Source organism: Solanum tuberosum, unplaced genomic scaffold (genome assembly GCF_000226075.1).
Source record: "Solanum tuberosum cultivar DM 1-3 516 R44 unplaced genomic scaffold, SolTub_3.0 scf00096, whole genome shotgun sequence".
In the NCBI taxonomy this organism is placed as follows: Eukaryota; Viridiplantae; Streptophyta; class Magnoliopsida; order Solanales; family Solanaceae; genus Solanum; species Solanum tuberosum.
Genome location: NW_006239025.1, coordinates 1,616,817 through 1,643,758, shown reverse-complemented (window position 1 = coordinate 1,643,758; position 26,942 = coordinate 1,616,817). Strand labels below are relative to the sequence as shown.

General features: G+C 34.3%; 3 protein-coding genes across 7 annotated transcripts; 2 read left to right on the top strand and 1 right to left on the bottom strand.

Annotated features, from left to right (window-relative positions):
* Positions 1–6,234: 6,234 nt before the first annotated feature.
* On the top strand, positions 6,235–9,218 carry LOC102601041 (interactor of constitutive active ROPs 1-like). Of its 5 annotated transcripts, none has more exons than XM_006348311.2 (3): positions 6,235–6,452; positions 7,558–7,628; positions 7,835–9,218. In XM_006348311.2, the coding sequence occupies exons 2-3, from the start codon at positions 7,615–7,617 to the stop codon at positions 8,946–8,948; spliced, it is 1,128 nt and encodes a 375-aa protein (XP_006348373.1). In that variant the 5' UTR covers positions 6,235–6,452; positions 7,558–7,614; the 3' UTR covers positions 8,949–9,218. The 5 variants fall into 5 exon arrangements, with proteins under 5 accessions (XP_006348373.1, XP_015164674.1, XP_015164673.1 ...); XM_015309188.1 differs by lacking the exon at positions 6,235–6,452 and adding an exon at positions 6,503–6,523; XM_015309187.1 differs by lacking the exon at positions 6,235–6,452 and adding an exon at positions 6,510–6,588.
* A 915-nt stretch (positions 9,219–10,133) lies between these two features.
* LOC102600688 (vam6/Vps39-like protein) lies at positions 10,134–20,565 on the top strand. The gene is made up of 12 exons (XM_006348310.2): positions 10,134–10,705; positions 11,432–11,643; positions 12,687–12,818; positions 12,933–13,076; positions 13,596–13,708; positions 15,033–15,459; positions 16,083–16,412; positions 16,840–17,061; positions 17,393–17,635; positions 18,060–18,509; positions 19,482–19,580; positions 19,902–20,565. Exons 1-12 carry the CDS (start codon positions 10,264–10,266, stop codon positions 20,100–20,102), a joined length of 3,015 nt encoding a protein of 1,004 aa, XP_006348372.1. The 5' UTR covers positions 10,134–10,263; the 3' UTR covers positions 20,103–20,565.
* Positions 20,566–23,759: 3,194 nt separating this feature from the next.
* On the bottom strand, positions 23,760–25,527 carry LOC102600034 (gibberellin 2-beta-dioxygenase 1-like). Its single transcript, XM_006348308.2, has 3 exons — positions 25,027–25,527; positions 24,580–24,940; positions 23,760–24,205 (listed from the first exon to the last, which is right to left on the bottom strand). Exons 1-3 carry the CDS (start codon positions 25,386–25,388, stop codon positions 23,954–23,956), a joined length of 975 nt encoding a protein of 324 aa, XP_006348370.1. The 5' UTR covers positions 25,389–25,527; the 3' UTR covers positions 23,760–23,953.
* Between the last annotated feature and the right edge of the window lie 1,415 nt (positions 25,528–26,942).

Below are 26,942 nucleotides of genomic sequence, written 5' to 3'. Positions count from 1 at the left end.
GTTGTACTTTGTTTCTTTTTAAAAATTAGCCAAATGGTGTGTTTATGGACTTCAATGCTTTAATTTCTGAGGATGTTAAGAGTTTTATGACAAGTTACTTCAAATGCCAGTTGATAACTTCAGAAAGAGGATAACATGTTACAAAGTGAGAATATATACTTTCTCTGTTTCGAATTATCGTGTATGTAGACTTTAAGAACAATTACTATTATGGGGTGACGAGTGGGGGTTGGGGGTGGGATGTTCAAGGTCGTTGGGTGAGTGGGGAGGAGATAATGGACTTAGAATATCACTTATGAAATTTGTTTTATTCTCGTTCATTAGGAAAGTCATTTCTTTTTCATTTGAAGGGGCTTATTTTCCTAGATTAAATATTTTTCAGAACATTGAGAAAAATTATAATTATCTTATATCTGTATCCGTCCAAATACAATAATCCTATCACAATAACATGAGAGACAAAATAAAGTGTTACTTTATATCGCATAACACCCCAAAAGGTTGGGGATTGATCGTTACATATATATCTGGGGATTACATCTAGCTGGTTACATCCTCCAATGAAAATAAGAAGGCACTAATATAAAACAACAAAAAGACGTTGATTTTCCTTGATAAAAATTCTGACTCCGTCATTGTCGTTGTCCTTGGAATGATGAGAAATTTGACACTCTGTTGGTGACTTTGGTCCCAAGAGTATAATGCCATGTGTCCATATAATGATGATAATAATGCTTGATATTCCTACAAATATTATTTCACAATTCCATTGTACAAGAATGCAAATTTCTTGAACAAAGGTTAGAACAAAAAAGGCATATAATGCAAAAAAGCAAGACTGCAAGATGTTTTAAATTTTAAATTAAAGCATCTAAATCATTTCTAAGTTCAAAAAGAAAAAAACAAGGATCATTCTTACAAATATTATATGAAGTGTATAAAAACGGTGGTTATCTTTTGTAACCACAAATTGACACTTCTATATTACAAAAATTGGGTAGATTCAAGGATGATCAGTTGAACGATCTTCAACAAAAAAAAGTTAGTGCATATATAGGATCAAATATTGCTTCACCGCTCCACAAACATGCATCAAACATTCAATTAAGGTACAATACTATATACTACATAAGCAATTTACTGAAATAAACAGCAACAATAACATATTCAGTATGATCTCATAAATGGGGTCATGGAATGTATATAAATTTTATTCTTACCTCTTGCTGGATATAAATATGTTTTCGAAAGACTCTCAACTAAAAAAACTAATTTTTGAAATAGGTTCCAATAAATAGTTTACTAAAGTAAAATAACACAAATAACATACTGTAAATAAATTAACTAAACAATGATAAGCACTCTTTTGAGACCAAAGTCACCAACAAAATGTCATCTTCTACTTCTTCTTTAATTCAATTTCCTCTTGGCATGTTCAATGTACCAAATTTGACTCCTTTTATAGATAAGATTATTGATATGATGCAGTACATTATATTATTCTTTCACAAATAAATGTGGCCTAGCAAGTACATGTGTATGATTGTACTACTATAACTGTATATATTATCATCAAGAGTGTCTCAATGTTTTTTTTAGTAGTACTACTTTTTTTTTTTTTACTATAGTACAATTCTAGTACTGCTAAATGCTAATATTATATTTGACATTTCAATTTTATAAAAAATTGCAAGATTAAATATTGTGGAACATGAGTATTAAGTAGTACCAAGTGTACTACCCAATTTGGAGTACTACTGAAGATGCTTAATCTGGTTTGGACTTTTTTTTAAACTAAAAAAAGTATTACTATTATTATTAATTTAGTGAGAAGAATCAAATAAGTTCAATTATCTAATCAAATTCAAGTTTGGTGGGCTCTCTGATTTTTACATCTCATCGTCACTTTATTTATTCTAACTATTATAATAACTTCTCTTCTGGATCTAAGTTTAGTTCACTTACAGATTGTTTTTGATAACTGGATAGCGTTATACATATATTAATAATTTGAATATCAGTTATGTAACGATTGACTTTAGTCGCTGCGCTATGGATTGTTTTTTTGATGGATTTTCGTTTAGGGATTCGAAAAATAAAAGTATAAACGTGTAAATAAACCTTTAGAAATGAGAATCTTGAATTCTTTTGGGTTTAAAATCACACTTTTAGCACATTTTTTAGAGTAAAAAAAACTATAAAAAAACTAAAAAAACAGAACTGAAAATAAAATAAAAAACTGAAACTAAAAAAGACCTTGAATTCTTTTGGGTTTAAAATCACACTTTTAACACGTTTTTTAAAGTAAAAAAAAAAAAAAAAACTAAAAAAAACAGAACTGAAAATAAAAAAAAAACTGAAACGCTTTCACATGATTCAAATCAGTGACATATAGCTTAATTTTAGGGGGATTTGCCACTGCACCATCAATTTATCTATGTTAGTGAGAGAGTTCAAAATATATATATCTACAGAAATATAGAAAATTTACCTAATATATACGATGTAATTTTTTACCGAAAAAGTTTGGATGAACCCTTTGAAACCCGCGTGGGTCTGCCCCTGTTGGCAGCGACGATAAGGAACAGAGTGTACATCTCTAGATAATAAATAAAACAAAAGATGAATAATAGACTAATATGTTTAACTAATTATATTGACTTTTCTCTATGTTTTTTCCCTAAGTATTGTAGGTCGTCAGTTCAGGGGGAAGGGGAAATTATGATTTCAAAGGTTTTATCATATAGAAAAATAAATAATAGATTTCTAGGAAATCATTTAATTATTGAATTTTAAAAAAGAGCTAAAGAACATAAAGAAATGGAAAAATTACAGAAATCTCACCTTTTAGTTTACTTATCACCATTATTCCTTATAAGTTTTACAAATCTCCAAAATCCCTCATTTCGCGCATCAGATTAGTGTATCTTGCTCATCAGATTAGTGTATCTCGCACATCAGATTAGTGTATCATGTATAAAATACACTTCAGATTAGTGTATCATGTATAAAATGTAATGTATCTTACTTAACGATTAATGTATCTCGTGCATCAGATTAATGTATCAACGCTTATATTATTATATCCATTTGAGAGATTTCTGTAATTATAAACTTTTAAGGGATATATTGTAATTTTGTCTTAAAAGTATGTGATTTCTGTAATTTGCCCGATAAATTAATGCTTATATGAAAATAATTGCATAGGCGTTCACATATGACTTTCATATTAAATTATTAATGGGTGAAATACATTTCCCATGATTGAATTTCAAATCATTTTTTTCACCCGGTATTTGTTATCACTTATCTACATTACTGTTTAATTACATTTGAATTCACACATTATATGATCCATTTGTGAGACGGACTCTTAATATAAATTTTTTCATTTGCGAGAGCTAAAATCCAATACGATCACAAATCACAACCCATGATAATCAATGCTTTATTTAACCTATAATACGAAAAGTCTTCATTCACATTATTATGACCCATCATCTGATTAATTAATGTACAATCCATGCATTTTTTGTTTCAAGATCTGAACCAAATCAAAATAAGTTAACGTCTACGTCTACGAGTCAAATATTAAAGTTAAAATGTATATCTAATTCAAGTCTACTTATGACATTAGTTACGTCTATTTTGAAGTCTTAATCAACTCGTTCAATGTGAAGCCCATCTACACCTGTATGAAGCATCTCCTCTCGAGATTGGTTCTTCCAAAATTTCCAAATTCGCTTTAGAGATTGAACAAGTGTCATCAGTCTAGAACGCGTGATACATAAGATACGCATAATATAATATTTTTTAATTTGATAGAAACTTCGAAAAAAAAATAGTTGAGGTCAGTGGTAGTGGTATAGTGTGGGAGCCTGGATTTACGTGCATCCAATACCTTCGAATATTTTGGTCTCATATTAAAAAAAAAGAAAGAGAAGACAAGACTCATTATATTCATAAAAAACATTTGAAAATCTACCTTAAGTAATTGAGCGTGAAAGTCAAATAAATTGAAAGATTCATAGTATTTGATTAAATTTTTTTTGAAAGGGGGTGGGGTTGATGCAGGGGCGGAGCCAGCATATACTTAAGAGGTTCATCCGAACCTCCTTTGGCATAAAATATTAATATTTATACATAATTAATATTATTTTGTAGGTATGTATAATAAATGTCGAACCCCCTTTCACTAGTTCGTGTGTTTACTTCTAAAAATCTCTTATTAAAAATCTTGGCTCCGCCGCGACTAGGTTGATGTAAGTATAATCTGGTTCCATGGAGTAGTTGGGATGCATTTAGACCTCACATGCAATGTTCCTTTTTCATCTATTAAAGCCTAGCTACTTCTTTTGAACATAATCATGGGCCACCCATCTAAATTCTTAATTGATGTTGAGTCCCACTTGATTAATTCATGATTGAATCACTTTTCAATGTCTTGATTTGAATTTTTGCAAAACTAATTAAATAATTATTCATGAATATCCAGAATGTCTAGGGACCTTAATAATGAAACTAGTTGTTGAAGTAGTCCTTTTGGAAAAAATCTAGTGTTAAAAGACAAACGTTGCTTCTTTTATCAAATAATATTGGAATGTGTTAATTATATGGATTCTTGCTTAATGGCTGGATTATGTCTAGGATGGATTCTAAATATGGATAGTAAAACTTTATCTGAAACATTTATTTTGAGTCGAAGGACTATCAGCTACCTTGCAAATGTTACACTGAGTATGTTGTTGTTTGATAATGAAAATTGATAAAACAGAGTCAAACATCATTAGCCTCCATGATTAGCATAATTGATCTTAAAGATATGCCTTTTAATACGAGTATGATGAGAACCATGCATAGAAAAACAGATTGAATTTTTATTATTAAACCCAATCTAACTAAGAAAAAGTTTCTCTTAAGTTATAGATAGAGAAGTAAAAGCAAAGAAAGGAGTAGAAGAATTTTCTTTATTTAATTTTCTGGGACTGAAAAATGATGAAAATCTTGTCTCTTTTCTTTTTCATTTTTTAATAGGCTATAGACTATAGACAACATCATTTTTTTTGGTTTCCCGTTATCTAGTCCAACTAAATTCAGATTCGCACCAGAAAGTTTTGCATTGGGGATAAAACGATTCCTCACAAAGGCGATTCCGTATGTAAGAAGACTCAAATTCGAGACCTCTTAATTAAAAATGAAGAAATACTTATTATTCCACCAAAAACTTTATCAGTGAAAACATCATTTCTACTACTTGAGCAAAAGAGTAGCAAAAAGTTACCTTGAAACTTAAAAGTGAAGAGAAAAGGAATATTTTCATTTTTAATATATCAATAGAAATACAATTATTTTTCTTTATCTTTAGCATTAACTATAACGATAAAATATGTATTTAATTTATTATTCTTTTAAGGGAAGTGTGATGTTTATTGTGTTGTGGATAAAATAAAAGTGAATGAGGGAGTAAGATCTTTTTTAAAAAAAAAACTACTTAAAATAATACTAACTCAGTTTTCAATTGTTTCTTAGTAGTTGTCTCAATTATCTAATGGGACACATAGTTCCTTTCTTCCATGGTTCAAAGTCCAATATTTAATTTTCTTGGTTTTAGTGTGTGAAATTCAAAGGTTAAATAATCTTCACTGTTATCCATAGTTTAGATGCTGAGAAAGAGAAAAAAGATTCAGTAATCAAGAAAGGTAAGTGGTTTGAAAAGAAGCAAAAGGACAGTAAAAAAAAAAAGGTCACCTTTGCCATTCTTAGTGATGGTTCTTCAAATGTTTTTTGTTGATAAAAATAATCAGAGGATTGCCCAAATTATATAACGAACTCAAAGTTTTCTTTTGATCGGATGTAGAGTAACACTCCTCATGTTCGAATTCAAATATTCTTTATCTGAGATTTCACTGTCTAGGTCAGAGCATAATGTTCAAGGATCAAGAGTATATTCACAACTCGCGCCACATTGGACTCAATGAGTGTGACCCTCATATCATGTTGCACTTAGTTTTTATGCCTAATTCACACCATAAAAACTAGTTCAAAGAATTAAGAATTGTTCAAGCCTTATAAGGAGTGCAAAATTCTCTTCCCGTTCCAATTTAGTATCATTCTCATCAACAGTCTTACCTCGAAATGGGATTTTTCAACACCAATCTAGATATGATTAAAATTTTTAATGCAGATACCGAACACCGATGAAAACTAAAAAAAGAAAAGATGATTTTTCCAAGACCATAGTGACATTATTTGGTGTCCTTTTACTTTTATCATTCAAATTTACCCTCTTGTCCTCTTCCCCCCACTTCCACTCTGCCACCCAACTTTAATTCAAACTTCAAACATTTCAAAGTTCAAATCTTTAAAATATCACTTGGCTAGAAAATTCTACTGCTCCACTCAAATTATACTGTCTCACTTTTTCAAGAAAAAGGAAAGGGCTTTTAATGCTGGTAAGTAAGCCCTCATTCATAGGCAATCTTGCATCCACATAAAGCTAAAGCCTTTTTCTTGATTCTGCTTTGTGAGTGTTTTTTTATTTTTTTTCATTCTCAAGGCTTCTTGTATCAACTTTTTTGCTTAGAACAAGTAAGAATTGAGGGACATTTTCTTGATATTTCTATTTTTCACTTCCTTTGTCTTTTGTTGTTGTTTTTGTCTTTGTAAAGATCAAAGTTTCCTCCTTTTTAAGGACTTGTGTTTGTTTGGTCAAAAGTGATTTGTGATTCTCTTTCAAGAACATTAAAATAAGAGCAAATCTCACTTTTTGAGGTTATAATACTATAGTCCTTCAAAGAATTCTAGTTTATATCCTCTTTCACATTCTATGTTGTTCGGACTCTTCAAACCGCATTTTTTGGATAGTTCGAGCAATATATGTTGGATAGATCTTCATTTTGGTGGACATTTGAGTGTATTCATTCAAACAGACATAATAAGATTATATGAAAATTTAATATTTGAAACCCTTCTAGTTTTTATTTTATTTTATTAGGATATCATGTGCACATTTTTCAATGACATTGACATATGCATGGGGTTAAAGGTGTCTGCAAAATTTCCTTTTGCTCTGTTCTAAAAGCATGCTTCTTTCTTTTATCTTTTGTATGTGTCACTGTTGGATTATTTACTTAATTACTTTGGTGGGCTATTTGTTACACTCCTAAAAATAAGTGTTGTTGGACAATTCTGGCTTTGCTGCAAAAGCCAAAAAGGTGTAATTTCATTGAATTAGTACTCAAAACTAGTTTTTCCTGCTTCTATTGTTGTGTTTGTATGTTACTTTCTTGAAATTATTTCTGAAAACTTTCAATTCTAATGCAATGTGGTGAACTTGATGCATTTTGTTGATATGATTTAAACTGATTTATCATATTTTGTCCTGGTTTCTTCAATCCTATTATTGAGTGTCGAGGGTGTATCGGAAACAAACTCTCTACCTCCCAAGGTAGGGGCAAGGTTTGCGTACACACTATCCTCCTTAAACCTCACTAGTGTGACTACAATTGATATGTTGTTGTTGACTTAAAACTGATAATTGATCCTTCACTTCCACAGATCAAGATTTTTGAAGTGTTGGAAGCTTTGCATCATTTGACATTTTAAGAAGGTACAATGCCAAGATCAAGGTGAGTTCTTGGGATGATTTGCACTCCCTTTAAAAGCTGTATGAGTAAACCGTAAACGATTTTTTTAGAATATGGGTGTATTTTAACATGTTGTAGCAGGTTATCCGTGTCCGGTTTGATATGGACTGTTATCATTCTTATATGTTACAAACTTACTATTCATAGTATCTAACAGTAACTTTCTTTTTCAATTTTTGAGAGTATAGGGGATCAGAAATGCCTCAAAGGCAATCTCCTCGAGCCCCTTCACAACTTAGAACATCAAGCTCTGAGTCTGATCCTCTACACCATAGGCCAGTGACTGACCGGAGTCCTAAACTAGGTGATCGTCGCTCTCCACGTGGTGCTCAATCTGATCCACTGAATCAAAGGAAACTTGGAACAAGAATTGCAGATTTGGAATCCCAACTTGGCCAAGCACAGGATGAGCTCAAGTCCCTTAAAGAGCAGTTAGTTTCAGCTGAGGCTGCAAAAAAAGCAGCTCAAGAACAGCTTGAGAAGAAAACCAAGAAGCCAACTGTTGTTGAGTCTGACCAAATCCAAGAAACCAACAATGACAATGACAACAGAATCAATCCAAGTCATGAAATTCAAGATGACGATGAAATGAAAGAAACAGATGTGTTTGAAGTTCCAGTTGAGAAGTTAACTGTGGAGCCTCCTCCAAGTGTTGAAATTAGCCACCCCTCTACTGAAGATGACTTGAAAAGTTTAAGTCTTTCACCTGATGAACCGGTAAAACCATTGTTTGAAGAGCTGAATTTGAAGGATGAAGAGATTAGTTCACTGAAATCCAAGTTGGAGGAGAAAGAAAAAGAACTTGAGGTTTTCAGCCAAGAAAATGAAAACCTGAAAAAGGAGCTGAATGAAAAGATGCAAGAGATATCATCCACTAAGGCCAAGGAAGACGAAACGAGCCTCAAGCTAGACCAAGTAACACAAGAGCTGGAAACAAGCAAGAATGATGGACTTAATTTAAAGGAGAAACTTGAAGCTACTGAGAAGGCAAAAGAGGCATTAGAGAATGAGATGAAGAAACTAAGAGTCCAAACAGAACAATGGAGGAAAGCTGCAGATGCTGCAGCAGCAATATTAGCAGGAGGAGGTGTGGAAATGAACGGGAGAAGGCTACCGGAGAGGTGTGGATCAATGGATAAGCACTTTGGTAATGTATTCGAACCAGGTGTTGGCGGATATGGCAGTTACATGGGTTCACCAGGGTTAGTTGATGATTCAGACGATGTTTTTGGACATGGCAAGAGAAAAGGTTCTGGTATTAAGATGTTTGGTGACCTCTGGAAGAAGAAGGGCCACAAATAAGTGTCATTTTGATCGTCATGTTTTGCCAGCTGAATGGTCGCTCGCCATTTTCTGTTTATTGGCTAATGTATGAATCTTCTTCTTGGCATCTGGCCAATACTACTACTACTTATGCTGAGTTTAAATTTCTGTGTTAGCAGTGTCTTATTTCTTTCTAGTCTTAGCTTGATGCCATAACCTGTCATTCAGGGCAGTGCCTATAGGTCCATAATGTTGGGTGTTTTTCTGTGCGGTGGATGACAAAATGCTGGTGTATTGCTTTAGATTGAATTTTTGTCTATCGGAAGCAACCTCTCTACCCCCATTTGAACCTCCCTAGATCCCACTTGTGTGGGATTACCTGGATATGTTGTTGCTTGAGATTGAATGTCAACAGTAAACACATAATGAATCTGCACATATTGGTATATACAGAAAATACACTAGACGTGAAATGACACTGGTTAGAGAACCTTGTTATCAAAGAAAATGATTGAAATTTGTTAACAAGGCTTCATTTTACTTGTGACTTTTTCCCTTGGTCAGCTACTAGATCACAAGAAGTGACATTCTTGTTACTACTCACAGTTGATGGTTGAGTTCCACTACAAATGTATAAAACTGCAACGTTTATCTTCGAATTGTCCAGTAGTCTTTTTTTATCAAGGCAAGATTCACCATTGTGTGCAATATCAAAAGTAGTTTAACTTGAAGTTTTACCGGTGAGACAAGTCGAAAGTTCAATACCAGTAGATCACCCCTTAGACTCAAAATTTTGCGTGTATTTTCAAGCATTCATTACATAGATAAATTAATACCAATTAAAATATATCGCCTTCTATAATTATAATCATATTGAACTGTGTGTGACAGTTGATAATTGTTCTAATATATCATTTGCCAAAAAAGAAATAGATGAAGTTTAGTCGAGAATTACACGATGATCTAATTTTGACATGACATGTGACTAAAATAAGTTATACTCCGGCCTCCGATCTATTTTACTTATCGTGTTTTTTCTTTCAAGTTTTTTAAAGTAATATATTTATAATAAAAAAATTACAAATTTGACTAAATTAAGTCTATTTATTCATTATATTTTATATTTTAATTATTTATTTTTAGTAAAAACGACAAATAAAATAGGACAAGAAATAGTAAAGTTTAGACAAAATCCAAAAAGAGCGGGACAAAGCATGTAACTGTAAGTTTGTAACAAAGGCTCCAGTTGAGCAATCAACATGCAAACACGACGTCGTTTCACGTGGACTGTCGAACTGAGAGAAATTTGACATCGGAGACAAAAATCAATCGGAGAAGAACGAAGCTAAAAAAGATGGTGCACAGTGCCTACGATTCCTTCGAACTTCTCAATAGTTGTCCAACGAAAATCGATGCTATCGAGTCATACGGTTCAAATTTGCTCGTCGCTTGTTCCGATGGATCTCTCCATGTTTACGGTCCTGAATCCTCCGTTCCCGGTCAATCTCCGCCGTCCGATTACCACAACCAAAACTTAGGGCTTCAGCAGGAACGATACGTGCTTGAAAGAACTGTGAATGGATTCTCCAGACGACAAATGCTGGCTATGGAAGTCCTCGTCTCACGAGAACTTCTGCTTTCCCTTTCGGAGTCTATTGCGTTCCATCGGCTGCCTAATTTGGAGACTTTAGCTGTGATTACTAAGGCTAAAGGTGCAAATGTGTATTCGTGGGATGATAAAAGGGGTTTTTTATGCTTTGGGAGGCAAAAGAGGGTTTGTATCTTCAGACATGATGGTAATTACTTGAATTGTAGTTTATTACTATATTTGTTTGTTGGAAGTTGATATTGATGCATTTCTGATGATTTTAGATGAGTGAGTGTGTATTTCAGTGTCTGCTAGATGTGAAAGGAAGTGTTTTTCCATTGGTATGATGTTACTAACATAATTAGAACTATGCTTTACCACTATAAAGGTAATGGTTAAATGTGTTAAAGAATGCAGTCTGAATCTGTTTTTGCGTCCGGTAAGTGGAGACATAACCTTGAACTGTAGCTAACCTTTTGCAGATCTTCCAAATTAGCTACTTCCCTTGTACTTGCTACTAAAATATGACAATATTTGAGCAGACGTAAAGATATTAACTTGATTCATATGTTACAATAAGGCAAGTAGAAGAAAGTATTAAACTGATGGTTGAAAAGATAATTGATATAGTAAACATCAGATAACACCGGTTTTTAAAGTAGTTTAATGATTTGAATTTTCGGAAGTTGTATGGAAATGGAATGGTTCAAACATTTTTTGACATCTGAAAATAGCTGGAGGGAGGTATAGTTTTCTGTTCACTGCTCTTAGTTTAACACAAGTATCATAAGTGCCCATAATTCTTCCTTCTTGCACTTGGTGACTTGACTTTCAGGTTTCTTGCTCAAAGAAGTTTGGATATTGATGATAGTAGTTTTGTCATGCTATAGGAGTTCTGTTAGTGTAGTCTGATTCTTATTTGAAACTTTGATAGGGGGGAGAGGATTTGTGGAGGTGAAAGAATTTGGAGTTCCTGACACAGTCAAGTCGATGTCTTGGTGTGGTGAGAATATCTGCTTGGGGATTAGAAGAGAGTACATGATATTGAATACCACCAATGGTGCATTGTCTGAGGTGTTCCCTTCGGGGAGGATTGCCACACCTCTTGTGGTGTCTCTTCCCTCTGGAGAACTTCTTTTGGGCAAGGTAATGTAACACTTATTTTTTTAGAAAGGTAATAATGTTATATATCATCAGCACAAAGGTTGCGCATAAACCATGTTGACATTTCAAAAGAAGCAAAATATCTCCTTGCTCTTCGTACAGGAATTCTATGATTTTTATCAATGTTTCAGCATCATCTAGGAATTTTTCCTTACATCAAAAATGAAATAAGATCTGACAGTTCATCTTGCCAAAGCTGGTCAACTCCAACCCTTACCACACAACACATTTTGAACACAACTGCAACCCCCGGTTCATCAAGTTGTCTTGAGTCAAGCATGATTTTTACAACTAGCGAAAAGAAAAAATTGCCACCTTGTAGGGTATCTTCACTTTCCAGATATGCTTCCAAAGCCATTTGGGCCCCTGCTGACCACTATGCATGAGTACTATATAGGCCTATTTACTGTGTAAATACCTTTGCTATGCATCTGCGAGAATAATCTGTCTTCAGTTGCTGTGTTACCTGGGAAATGTTCCAAACTTCTGAGAAATTCAGTTATTCTATTCACTTCCTAGTCTTTCAACATTCTTCTAAAGCTTATCACTGTCATTATTGCATTGAGTTGATTGGCCTTTTAGTTCTTTTCCACACTCATGCACACACCAATATTGCCTTATAGACCGAGGCTGACCATCTTCCCAAAGTGTTCTTTTCAAAATTCACATACCAGAGCTTCATTGTATCCATAAAGCAGAGAAAATATACTTTTACTTCAGAATCTATTTCATCTTATGATGCACCCTCCATTCTTATTCCCTTGATGACTTTGATTCCATAGAATCTGTAGTCTACTCTCTATGATTTAGTTGATGAAGCCCTGTTGGATCATCTCTCACTTCTCCCGAGTGAAGTCCAAATCTTTGAAAACTAACTGTCCAATTTTTATTTTATTTTTTTTGTGTACTGAACCAACACAAGTTTGCTTGGTTCTGGGTTTTTTTTCCCAGTAAAATTACCTTTACTTATAAAAAAAAAAAGGATGTTTGAAAATTACCACTATGCTTAATTGTTGTTGTTTCAGGATAATATTGGTGTCTTAGTTGACCAAAATGGAAAGTTGATCCAAGAGGGCAGGGTTTGTTGGTCAGAGGCTCCTGCAATTGTTGTTGTTCAGAAGCCCTATGCCATAGGTCTTTTACCGCGACATGTTGAGGTAGCTTTAGTGTTTCATTTGCTAATCCGTACTTTTTGTTCATTATTAAGTGAATAACTTTAGATCTAAATAATCTGAAATGATAATGCAGTTTGATGTTTTGGAAAATTGCAGATACGCTCTCTTCGTGTTCCTTATCCTTTGATTCAAACAGTTGTCCTTCGGAATGTTCGTCGTCTTGTTCGAAGCAACAATGCTGTTATTGTTGCTCTTGACAATTCTGTTTTTGGATTTTTTCCTGTTCCTCTCGGTGCACAGGTAATTGTCACTTAAGGAGGTTTAGTTTAATATTATGTTGAACTATCTTGCTTATGCTTCTACTCCAGTATTTGAACTGTAGCACATTTATGTCTATGTGTAACTGAACAACTCGTTTTGGAGGGACTGAGGCCTGTTATGACTAAGCTGAGAATGCCTTAGGCTCACAAACGGATTGTCTAATTCTTGCAAAATAAATCAATATCGCAAGTTGTAACTGGTCATGATTAGTTTTGTTTATGAGACCTCTGCAATGGTTTCCGCTGGTCAACAACCAACTAAAGTGCTCTATACTTACATACATGCTTGACAGAGTTGTCTCAGTCAATCGTTTTTTATTAAACGGTTCATTGATCAAATGCCTTGTGGGCTTTCTCGCTTTTTCCCTAATACATGCAAATCTTACTTTTTGTACCCACTTAAGATCAAGAGGTTCAGGAGCAGAACCACAAACCATTATTTTTTGAGTTTATTGTGAGAGTGTGATCCCAACTTATTTATATATAATATATGATGCAGATTGTACAACTAACAGCCTCTGGAAACTTTGAGGAGGCCTTGGCTTTGTGCAAATTGCTACCACCAGAAGATTCAAGTCTTAGATCTGCAAAGGAGCAATCAATTCATATAAGGTGACCCCCCAAAAAAAAAAAAAATGGCACTGGTATCTCATTTAGATATTTTTCAGCACCTTCTTGTTTGTTTCTATTAATGAACGTTTTACTTTGGTCATGGTCAACCCCCCCCCCCAGCATTTTACCACTTCTTATGTTAACATTGTAGTTCAATTGCAATAGTACCTCGCTTAAATCAAAGTTATGGTGTATACATTCTTACATTTAACACAAGTCAAAGTTATGCTCTAGTGAGGGAAGTTGAATGCTAAATTGAACGTTCAAAGCATGCTGTGAAGTCTTAATGATAAAGCTTCTAAATTGAAACATCTGTACTGGAGCATACACTAATCATCTGTTATTCCATTTTGGTCTGGCGTATTGGTAATGGTATGTAGCATGGAACATGTTCGGAATTGATCGTGTGTTACTTGGTTGTGTTAAAGGCATATTGATAGCTTGGAAGTTCAGAAGAAAGAGGTAGAGAAGTAGAGCATGGGAAGCAGATCTCTAGGATTATGTGGACCATATTGGAAAAAACAAAGGAGCATTTGAGGGAGTTGAAGAGTCTTTTGTACTCCCTTCGTCCCATAGTAGTTGTCACACTTCACTTGTGCACACCCCTTGAGAAATCATAAATAAAAGGTGCATCTTTAATACCATACCCTTATCACTTTCCGATAAATTGCACTCTAATCAATATTGATTATTTTCAAGAACACTTAATATTGAGGGTAAAGTGGTATTAAAATAATTAATTTCATCTTAATTTCATCTTAATTTCATAGTACACATGAGTAGTAAGACTGACAACATACTGGTTTGAGCAGGAAACTATCCCAGCTCAATTTTATAGCCAGTATTCCCTTTTTACCGGAAAAGCTGAAATTTGAAAAGGACTCAAGGGTGTGGCCTAGTGGTCAATGAAATGGAAAAAGCCTTGGAGACTAGGATTCAAATTCAAGCAAAGACAAAAAGTACTAGGTGATTTCTTCTCATCTAGCTAAACCTTGGTGGGCAGAATTGCCCAATACTTTTGTTGGTGGGAGATAGAAGGTAACATGGACTAGTCAAGGTGTGTACAAGCTAGCATGGACACCATCCACCATTCTGAAGAAAATAAATCAAATATGAACATTGACTGACAAGAAGTTTCTAGCTAGGACTTGCTTCTTATATTTTTTAGTTTTCTTTTCATTTTTTGTAGTTTTAGTCATCAATTTTTCATTTTTTGTAGTTTTAGTCATTAATTTTTCATTTTTTGTAGTTTTGAAAAGAAGGAAAGAAAAAGAAAGTGTTGAAACTAATATACATGAAGAATGATAACAAGTTTTTGATACAGATATGCACACTTCCTGTTTGAAAATGGGAGCTATGAAGAAGCAATGGAACATTTTCTGGCATCTCAAGTTGAACTCACTTATGTGCTCGCCTTATATCCATCCATTATTGTTCCAAAATCATCTTTCATACCTGAACCACAGAAATTTGTGGAAGTTGGGGATGCACCATATCTCTCCCGAGCTTCTTCTGGTCTGTCAGATGATCTGGATTCTACGCCTTCACATGTCTTAGAATCTGATGAAATTGATATGGAATCCAAAAAAATGAGTCACAACACTTTGATGGCTCTGATTAAGTATTTACAGAAGAGAAGATACAGTGTTATTGAGAAAGCCACAGCTGAGGGCACTGAAGAGGTGGTTTCAGATGCTGTCGGAGATAATTTCATTTCTTATGGAACTAGCCGGTCCAAAAAACCAACCAAGGTAAACTTTGGGTTTTCATCTTATGCCTTCCATCGGAGGGAAATTTTTTTTGTTGAATAAGTTCACATTTGAAGGTCAAAGTTTCCACATTAAGCAGATCTCTTCTTGGTAAATGTGACTAGCAGTTTATTTCAGTATTTATAAGCAAAGCTTTCCAAAGACTCCACAAGGGAAATTGTAACCAGTTGATTATCTTGTTTAACAAGCAGCGCAAATTATATTGAGCTGTTTAACGTGGACCTTTCTTTGCATCCAAGTGTATATACCTTTTTGGCTGTCTGTGTTTGATGTTCTTTTAATTACCGAAAACCTTATCAGAAAGAAAAGATTTAGTAAGTGCAAAATATTCTGATGGATTATTCAAGTTATAGATCATTTATAGCCTTCTGGAAAATACAGTTCCATTTGTAGCTTCTGAAAGTCAAAATGTCCAGGAGGTAAGTGCTTATTCTGCTATATACAAAAGTACTGGCTTAGTTTAGTGGGTCTACTGAAGGAAGAAGCCATTTATAAAGAAAAAATAACTAATGAGCCTCAAAGAGCTGTTAGTATTGGGGTGATTCTACCTAGCTGTATTACTTACCTAATTCACATCTAAAATGTTGCTTCGTTGATCCATTTAGGGCAGAATTCATGCTCCAATCACTTCAATCGCTAGGGATATGGCTGCAATACTGGACACTGCACTTCTTCAAGCTCTTATATTAACTGGACAGTTCTCAGCAGCTACAGATTTTCTGAAAGCCCTCAACTACTGTGATGTGAAAATATGTGAGGAGTTCCTGCAAAAAAGAAGCCAGTATGCTTGTCTGCTAGAACTTTATAGGAGCAATTCAATGCATCGTGAAGCACTTAAACTTCTCCATCAATTGGTAGAAGAGTCCAAGTCAGAGCAAACTCCGGTAGAGCTCTCATTGAAGTTCAAGCCTGATATGGTCATTGAATATCTCAAAGTATGCCTCTTTGTCTACTTTTATCTTTTTCCTTTTAGGTTTTAATTTCTTGAGAGATGTGGAAGCTTGTAAAGTTTTTTGGATCAGCTATGTTGAAATTTGGAGTGCAGTATGAGCTATGGGTCTATGTCGGCAGATATCAATGCATAATCATGAACTACCAACTTGACCTTTGTGGAAAGGATTATCCAGATTTGGGACTGTGATAATTTTAGGGTTCTATTTGATCCTTTAATTTTTTTTTATCTTTTATACATGTACGTTTTCTGGAAATTCCTGGGTTTCTTTCCTATTAAATGCTGTATTTGTGCTCAGCACAAGGAATAGCAAATCTCTTAATGGATTTATGGATTAAAGCTCCATCAATGCAGTTATTATATCATTTCATTGAATATACACCTGACTATATCTTTCTTCTTTTTGGCAGCCCCTTTGTGCAACTGACCCCATGCTTGTCCTGGAGTTCTCATTGCCTGTTCTTGAAAGCTGTCCTATGCAAACCATTGAGCTATTCTTGTCTGGTAACATTCCAGCGGACTTGGTGAATTCTTACTTAAAACAGCATGCTCCAAACATGCAGGCAACATATCTGGAACTCATGCTTGCTATGAATGAAAATAGCATCTCCGGGAATCTGCAGAATGAAATGGTATAGGCACTCGTTCATCTGTCTCTTTTTCTGTAGCTTCTCTCTTTCTTTCCCCATTGTACCTTCTATTGCAGAAAAGCTATGAAAGAAACACTACTGCTAGTGAAGTGAGAAAGCTGAGGCTTTTAAGTTTCTCCTCTGTGATATGGCGAAAGAAGCTCACATTTTTAGTCTAGTTTTTACTCAAAGCTGGGTCGAAGAGTGAGAAACAATTATCTTGTCTCCAAAACTGTTTATCAGGGGATAAACTTTTGTGCTTCAATTCCATGTTTCTGACATAAAATGTTGAGTGTGTCTGTGACTGATAAATGCTCTTAGTAACTTGTGGCAGGTGCAAATTTATCTCTCAGAAGTGCTTGATTTGTATGCTGAACTTAGTTCCCAGCAAAAATGGGATGAAAAATCATGTTCTCCAACAAGGAAAAAGCTTTTGTCTGCTTTGGAGAGTATATCCGGATATAATCCAGAGGTGTTGCTGAAGAGACTTCCACCAGATGCTCTGTATGAAGAACGTGCACTTCTGTTGGGGAAAATGAATCAACATGAACTTGCACTATCTATTTATGTGCACAAGGTATTTTTCCTGCTTTAACTGCACTTTTTTAGGCTAGTCTTTTATCTAATGATTGGTGCTTTCGAGGGTCTTTTGAGGTATGGCGAAAATATGGACTGTGCAAGTTCTTCATCATAAGCATTATTACAGAATTGTATTGTGAACTTGGCATTTGCTGATCATTTCACTCTTCCTTTAGTGAGTGTACCAGTTGGTCAGACACTATTACATAGTTTGATTGTATCATTGGATTTGGCATATACCCTTTCTTTCTCTGTATGTTGTTGGGATAGTATGCATTCCCAAGTAGGGGCATCGGTATGTCATCTTTTTTGTCATTAATACATGTCTAATTTTATGAATATTGATGGCAGGTATTGAAGTCTTTTCAGTTGTCTCTTCGTGTTGCATTTTACTGAAATGAATTGCTCTCTTTGATTTATAGCTTCATGTTCCTGAACTTGCACTGTCCTATTGTGATCGGGTGTACGAGTCAGGACTTCAACAACATTCAGCAAAATCTTATGGAAACATTTACTTGACTCTACTGCAAATCTATCTCAATCCCATGAAGACAACAAAAAATTTTGAGAAGAAAATTACTAATCTGGTATCATCTCAGAGCCCTGGGATTCCAAAAATTGGTTCAGGAACTCCAGCTAAGGTAAAAGGAGGCCGCTTCAAGAAAATTGCTGAAATTGAGGGCGCTGAGGATACTCGATTCAGTCCAAGTGGCACTGACAGTGGAAGGAGCGATGGAGATACAGAAGATGCTGCCGAGGAAGGAGATTCTACTATTATGCTAGATCAGGTGCTGGATCTTTTGAGCAAAAGGTGGGATCGGATCCATGGGGCCCAAGCTCTGAAACTACTACCAAGGGACACTAAACTACAGGTAAATGAACCATCAAAACATGATGGTATACATGAGCTAGATAAGAAAGTTGGTCATTATTTAATCAAAGGGCTGAAGTAAACAAGCATCATTCCTTGCATGCAGAAGTGATTCTCTCAGAAAAAAAACCAGAGATAGGCTTCACTATAGCATCATGCCACAACCCCCACTCCTCTGGCTAAAAGCTACTACAAAAGAAAAAACTCACTAGAACACAAGCTAAGCTATCTGTTCAAGAGTGATGGTACTCTATGCATCTGCACACTAATCACGTTAGTATGTCCTAAATACCTAATGTGTGGTTTTTGATGTCTCACGGTCTTAAACTGCATATTAGATGTTTCAATCTATAATATCTTTAAATATTGACTTTGGGATAATACACATTAAGGAAACTGCAAGGTGAAGTTTGATCAATCTGTCTTTCAAGTGGTCAAGTATACAGAATCATAACCCTTGGGGGTGGCCCAATGGTTTGGGCTTGGGACTTCCATGTTGGAGGTCTCAAGTTCGAAACCCCTTGCCAATGAAAGCAAGGGATTTGCCTTCTGGGTCGAGCACGTTGCACCTTGCCTAGTGCGGGTTTCCTCTCCTGTCTGATTTGCTAGCTATTGCAAAGGAGCGGTGGTTTTACCCTGTGCGCACCCAAAGGATAGCGGCTTCGGGTTTCCCTTGTCATAAAAAAAAATATACAGAATCATCTGTTTGAAACAACTACGCCAAGTAAAATTCTATCCAATGTTACTCTCCTAGACCCTTTAGGGTTTTCTGAAAATACACATACAGCACTGTGGGATAGTGCATGCGCCATTGTTTATTTATTCGAGTGAATATCATTTCATGCACATGCTAAAATTGCAACTGTGGAATCATTGCCTCTAGCTTTGCCCTGTGCACATATGTGTGCATGAGCGAGAATATTTCACATCTTGCTGTTATAGTATTGTATTGATTCATTTTGTTATCATGCAGAACTTGCTTCCATTTCTTGGACCTCTCCTGAGAAAATCCAGTGAAGCGTATCGAAACTTTTCAGTGATAAAAAGCTTGAGAGAAAGTGAAAACCTACAGGTAAGTTTTACTATGGTCATACCAATAAAACAGACACATACATAATTTATATGTGGTCTTTTGGGTTTTCTGGCTTTGTTTTACAGTTTATATATAGAGTACATTGTTTCTTTACTGGCATGTGAATCATCTTTTGTTTTTTTCTGTTTTATGGAAACTACCAATTATCAACCTTGCAATTCAATTGTTTGAGTTAATGTTAGGGAATGTCTGGAAGATTGAAAAATAATACTGGATTATTTAATTTCTGCTACTAGATTGTTTACTAATGCTGTGGTTTTGCAATTGTTGTCTCTCATTGTAAACCTGTGTATGAAACAGGTTAAAGATGAACTGTATAGTCAAAGAAAAGCAGCCTTGAAGATCACAAGTGATAGCATGTGTTCTCTTTGCAACAAGAAGATTGGCACCAGTGTCTTTGCAGTGTATCCTAACGGCAAGACAATTGTGCATTTTGTTTGCTTTAGAGATTCACAGAATATGAAGGCTGTTGGAAGAGGCTCTCAGTCAAGGAAAAGATGATAATGAGAAGTTGCATTTGGATGCACTGGTTTTTTTCTTGGGTTGCTATTTGTGGATTGATCCCTGTTCTTCATGTTAACACCGTTTCACACGTTCTGGGGATTTAAGTTTTAAGTCGCCATTAAGTCCTGAAAGTAGGAATCTCTGCTCTCCGTCCGTGTTTCTGGAAGAGCGTGCTGGTGATTCAAGTGCTTCTTACAAAGGAATGTGTAATACACATATTGTTGTATATTATGTCAAATGTGGAAGTGAATGTATCGATTTGAGATTGTGTAATGTCTGTATTAAATCGAAGCTTGTATTTGAGGTTGTGTGATGTCTATATTAAAAAGGATCGAAGCTTGTATTTGAGGTGGTTTATCACTTATTTGTGAAGAGTGTGTTTGTATGCAGTGTTTGTTACAACTCAGGCTGTGAATGTTCAATTAATATGCAATAATACACAATTTCTTTGTTGATTGTATATCCTTCTTTGTTGGGCAAACCCCATTCTACTGTTCCAAAACCTCAACATTGAACTGCATATTAGGAGGAAGGTCATAAAATACCTTCTTAGGACCATTTTTTACAAAAGAATTAATTAACTCAAAAAGAATAAATGGGTTTATATAAAAAGGATGCTAAAAATATTCCGATTTTAAGGCTAAAGAATTTCCTCCCACTTGGTCGAATTAAGGCTCTTTTCAATTTCAGAATCTCTTTTCAATTCTTTCCGGGGTCGTCTTGTAGAGTGTATTAGAAAAAATAATGCATGCATTAGCTTTGTGTATTACTAGTACTTTGTTTGATACGTTTTTTCAGTCTATTACACTCTATTGTGTATTAACGTGTCCATTACTAATACCATGAATTTCTAGGTATTAGTAATGCAATGGTTTTAATCCATACATTAGCATCGTTCAAGACTCAACTGTACCTCAAAACCCCTTTTACATCTTTTCCACCATAAATGTGTAGGGGTATCTTTGTAAATACTACTCCCTCTGTCCCTAATTAGTTGTCTACTTTTGAATTGACACACATATTAATAAAACAATAATTGACATAGTGACTTTACCATTTTACCCCTATTAATTATGAAGTGGGTGAACTAAAAAATTAAGCTTTTCAAAATGTTTTACATTTTTCAAAATAATTAATTGAGGGTATAATAGGTAAAAAAATTGTCATTTCTTAATTTGTCAAAATGGACAAGTAATTAGAAACAACTAAAAAAGAAAAAAGTAGACAAGTAATTAGAGACAGAGAGTATTTTTTTCTATCCAATGCATACTATTTTTAACATACCAAACCAAACAATACAGACACTCTATTTAGAGTTATTCTTATAGATTCTACCAAACTAGCTCTAAAAAAGCATGAGTAATATATATATTTGGTGGGATTCCGTTTCTGTCAGATTGTATATCTGAATTATTTTTCCAATAAAAATGGAATCATGAAGGTTTAATTACAGAATTTGCTTTGCTGGGCATTGCTATTTTTCGAGATATCCATCCTAGTCACTATGGACGTATTTTGGTGAATTGACACATCAACAGAAATATGATGAGAGTAACCATAGCAGCAAATATTGCAGCTATCCCAACAATATCAGTTGATGAATACGAAAGGGTGAATTTTCTCAACTAGTGTTGATGATATATTGTCAGGAAAGACCTTGAGATTAGAGTTTATGGAAATACTAGTAATTAATAATAAAACACTTAACTGTTACTGAGTTGTATAATTGTCTTCACCATCATCATATACTGAATGAATTGAGGTTGTCTTTGTGTCAATTTCTCCTTTCTTTTCGGCAATTGGACATTAATACAATAAATAAGGTGTATCTAACAATTCAGAGGCGAACCATCTGAAGACCTCAGGTGCACTAATATTATATTAGCTTAAATATGAGCTCTAAGCTGAATTTAAAATGAAAAATGGCTTTAGCTGGATTCAAACTCTGGCCTTGATTTCTCTAGCTTATACCAAAAACACAAGGCCACCCTTACACTTTTCATGGGTGCACTATTAACTATATCTTAGTTTCTATCAGCTTTTCAAAATAGATATACATATGATTTTTTTCCGAAATTAACGGGTGTACGTACACCCCTCTTAAAGCAGTGTGGATCCGCCTCTGTCTAACATACCCAAAAAAAGAAACAGATAAATCAATGAGGAGTTCGAGTGGTCAAAGAAGCAAAAAGGTGAAACTTCTAGGAAGTAGTAATAAAAAAAAAAGAAGTCAATTTTTAACATCCTACCTTACTAACTATATATAAACAAATCTTGCATAATTAATATTTGCATAACTTTAATCAACTATCAAACACCGTCAATTGGTCAGCCCCTGGTTTCATTTCGGAGTTTGCAAGGTTTTGTGGGTAAATTAGATTTGGTCCCGGCTCTGGCCTTGTTACTCTGCAACTCTGTTTCTATTACATCATATTTTAGCTGAGCAAAAAAGGGCTGTGACCTATTTATTGTAACTGTCTTACAAAGTTGACCAGTAGAATTATTAGAGCCACAATCAGCCGGATACATCACTTTATGCGTCGTATCGGGGCGTACACGATGTATCGGGATATTTTGGGATGTATCCGAGAACCACCAAATTTAAAAAAAATTTATAATATGAAAAAGAATAGGGATAGAATGTAATTAGCTCACTATGAAATTTGTGTTAAATCTATTTTTTATTTCTAGCACTTGCTCTTGTCACATTCTTCAGTGTCAAAAAGCACACAATGAATTACTCATTTCGTCCTGATTAACGTGATAGTATTTGATTATGCACAAAGTTTTAAGAAAGAAAGACGATTTTTGAAGCTTATGGTTAATAATAAGTTATAGATATTTGTATACTTGTAAATCATTTAAGAATTAAATTGTTATAAAATATTTCATTTTTTCAAACGGTATCACATAAATAGGAGCGGAGGGAGTACTAGACTTTATGATTTTTTTCATATCTAATAAATATCATTAACATATGTAATTTCTGTTTTTGTACTTCAACTGAGGAAGTAGTCATAATGACCCGCGGAAGCCAAACAATTAATGTCGAGTCACCACATGTTATGAGATAGCCTTTTCAATATTCAAGCATGTCGTCGTTTCACTTTGAGGCGATAGTTCAACTTTTAGACCTATAAAAGGAGGTTTTGCAGAGAATAAAAGGCATCAAAAAATCCCTAGCAACTTTTAGTCATTAGAATTTCTTGTTCTTCCTATTCTTGTATTGTATTGCGATCTTGACATTTTATTTCCAAGTAAATGAACTTGATCAGCCATGATCCATTTGTCTTAAACCTCTACTCAACTATTAAACGAAACGATGAAAACAACTATAGTAACATATTTGTTTTATGCCAAGAAAAGTTTTCACGATCTACACATATACACCGTATATACCATTGGTACATCATAAATAAAATTTCACTGTCTATTGAAGCCAAAAGATGCACTTTTCGTTTTCTAGGCAGACAGGACGGACTAAGAGAGGTGCAAGGGGTCATAAAATATATGTAAAATAGGGCAAACATTAATTATTTTTTGCCTATATTAAAGTTGTTAAATTCCTATATTTGATTGACAATATGTATATTTGAAGTGTCCCACAAATAATTGGTAGGTAGATGAATAAATGGATTCAAAAACTATGGACCAATTAATTGTATCATTAACAAGACTGGTAGTTACAAAACAGTATAAGAAAGACAAAAAAGAAAATACAAATTTTGCTATCTATAGGAATTCAATCATCTATCATTATAAGCCCACAATGAGCATCTTGACAACCCATAATTCCTAACATGGTGGGACTTTGTCACTTTTAGATAATAAAAATAAAATTATTATTCTTATGAGGCTGCAATTTTTTCAAAAAGTATCAATCTATTATCAGCCAGTCTAGTTTTATATGCTGATTTTTTATACTCAAACCATGTAAATTCTTTGTACAAACTACTATCTTCTCCTTCCATTAGTGATGCCAATGGTGCTATTTTTTCACTCAATGGTGGTCCTCCAAAATATATCATTGATAGTCTTGACTTCACACTATTAGCCAATACCCTATGTTTCACACTCTTGAACCTTCCATTAGTCATAACCTGCAATCAAAATCAAACCGAATAATTTAATTTTTAAGTTATATATACTAATAGTATAAAAGAGTTACTAGTACTCAATAAGTTGTTGATTTTTGTGTCAGGGTCAAATATCTACATATACCCTTTTAGGTGTGGTCCTTTGCGGCAACCTACACATTTTTTTAGTTTGGTGTTGGTGTAAGTATGATATTGACCGCTCTGGGACAATTTCGCATGGTTTTCCCTAAAAGACCCTAAAAGGTCAAGAATATTCGATATCTTATAAGTAACTCTTTTTGTTATTTGAACTATTAACGTATGACTTTTATTCGACGATAGTAAAAAGAAAGAAAAATCCTCCCGACAACAACATAAAGTGCAAATAAACAATGTACCTGCAATGAGTCACCAACATTGACGAAGAAAGAATGTTCATCAGGTGGGACAGAGATCCAATGTCCATCTTTCAGTAATATTTGGAGCCCCGAAGTGTTATTGGATCTTAATATCGATATGATTTGTGGGTCAGTATGTTCTCCAAATCCAATCAAATCATTATTATTATTATTATCATTCAATCCTTCAATCTCTGAACATGGCGGATAGTGATTCACCCTGAAAACAGAGTCGCTATTTTCGTCCATCAAAAGCTTACTGAAAACATTCTTTGGATGAATATTTAATCCCTCCGCCAGCATTTCAAGAATATCACACGACATTTTCTTCACTGCTGAAACATAATCATTAACCGCAGCCCTGCAATTACAATAACAAAAATCAAGAAATGATACAAACAAGGATTACTCTGTTTTACTCTGTTTTCCCCTGTTTTAGTGTCTTACCGAATGTTTTCTGGATTGACACCTAATATAGATGCAAATTTCTGGTAATTGAATTCGGAGTTTGTCGATACGAGGATGTGTTCGACCCAACCAAAATCGCCATTTGTTCCGATTTGTTTATTGCCATAGCCAAAAGGATCAGCAGGCCCTGCTTTTAGTTTCTCAGAGAGGGGAGAAGAGAAGAATTTGATGGCTTCGGATTCGAGTTTACTTATGAATTCCATAGGAACATCATGGTTTATGATTTTGAAGAATCCAAATTCTTCGCAGGCATTAACGATGAGGTTTTTGGAGTCGGGTTTAGAGAGGTCTATCAATGGAACACCATTGAAGAATGAGGTTTGTTTGGACAAGATCACCATGGTGAGTGTTATGTTGACAAGTATTTGGTTGTATAGAAATGTATGAGTTTTTGTGTAGTTGTATGCAAGGCCATGCTTTGCTATTTATAGGGAACTCAGAGTCCTAAACCCCACGTCCATACTATTGAGCATACGCAAGATTTTACGTAAGCGTGTGAAAATACTTAATGAATTAGTTTGATAAAAAATGAGTTGCTTAGATGGTAAGCCGTAACGATTCTTATTTTTAATTGAATGATTCTAAGTTTGAGTCACTAAAAAAACAAAAATAACGAGAACTCGTAGGAATGGGTATAAAAAAAACTAAATAATTGGGTTTATTATCGTTCGGCTCTCGAACTTTGGGATCCTATTGCTTCCTTTCGATATATTGATGTTTTTAAGTAATATTATTGATATAAAGCGAATTTTAGGAATTGTTGTGGCTCTGATTCGGAGCAAATTTTTAGAAATTATTGTGGCTCTTATACAGAGCGAATTTGGAAAACTCACAGTATGTTTCGTAATTATTCAAACCATTGTTATGTTTGATCAGTAGGTCTCAAACTATTACTATTTCTAAAAGTTTCCTAATACTCCCTCCGTCCACAATTGTTTGTCAGGGTAAGGTCATGCACACCCCTCAAGGAAAATTTAATACAAGGTGTAATTTGACTAATATAACCCTACTATACCAAGAATACCAAAAGTCCACATAACTTTTCAATTGAACTACACTATCATTAAGGGCAGAATTGGAAAAAAGTGACTAATTATTTCTTGATTGTTTAAATTGACAATTAATCTTGGACATCTATTTTTTTTCAATTATGTAATGTTTATTTAATTGTATTTCATTAATGATTTCACTTTTATTTGCATCATCCATTATTATGTATAATGTATAATATTTGCTACTCCCTCCGTCCACAACTGTTTGTCAGGGGACGGTCATGCACACCCCTCAAGGAAAATTTAATACAAGGTGTAATTTGACTAATATAACCCTACTATACCAAGAATACCAAAAGTCCACATAACTTTTCAATTGAACTACACTATCATTAAGGGCAGAATTGGAAAAAAGTGACTAATTATTTCTTGATTGTTTAAATTGACAATTAATCTTGGACATCTATTTTTAGTATACCTGCCAAACAATTGTGGACGGAGGGAGTATTATTATCCCAACGATGTTAGTCTATCACAAATATATATAACTAAATTTTTCAGCGGAACGGTTTTGAGTGACACCAATTCATTTAATACACACCATACTTTTGGAAGAAACTTATTTGCATTCATGTATTATGAAATTTCATCGCTTGCCAATATGTTTTCTTTTTGATAAACGACTTCCAATGTTAAGTAATTGACTTGACGTAAAAACATGACGACAATTACCTCCACCTATCAATATGTTCTTATAAATAGTAAGACGATAGGAACAACCTAAAGTAACTCCTAGACTATTTGAATTTACAGACTATTATCCATTTAAACAAATCAAGAATTTTTATATTTTTTCATATCGTCTTTAATATTAAATTAACTACATAAAGTAATAGTAGTAAT

What these genes read in the sequence shown, in the direction of transcription:
- LOC102600688 (XM_006348310.2), top strand. Translation starts at nt 10,264, where the DNA reads ATGGTGCACAGTGCCTACGATTCCTTCGAACTTCTCAATAGTTGTCCA. An exon ending in CTGTTCCTCTCGGTGCACAG is followed by an intron (nt 13,077 to 13,595) that starts GTAATTGTCACT and finishes TATATGATGCAG; the next exon opens with ATTGTACAACTAACAGCCTC. An exon ending in GAGAAAGTGAAAACCTACAG is followed by an intron (nt 19,581 to 19,901) that starts GTAAGTTTTACT and finishes TGTATGAAACAG; the next exon opens with GTTAAAGATGAACTGTATAG.
- LOC102600034 (XM_006348308.2), bottom strand. Translation starts at nt 25,388, where the DNA reads ATGGTGATCTTGTCCAAACAAACCTCATTCTTCAATGGTGTTCCATTG. An exon ending in GTCAATCCAGAAAACATTCG is followed by an intron (nt 24,941 to 25,026) that starts GTAAGACACTAA and finishes TTGTAATTGCAG; the next exon opens with GGCTGCGGTTAATGATTATG. An exon ending in ATGTTGGTGACTCATTGCAG is followed by an intron (nt 24,206 to 24,579) that starts GTACATTGTTTA and finishes TTTTGATTGCAG; the next exon opens with GTTATGACTAATGGAAGGTT.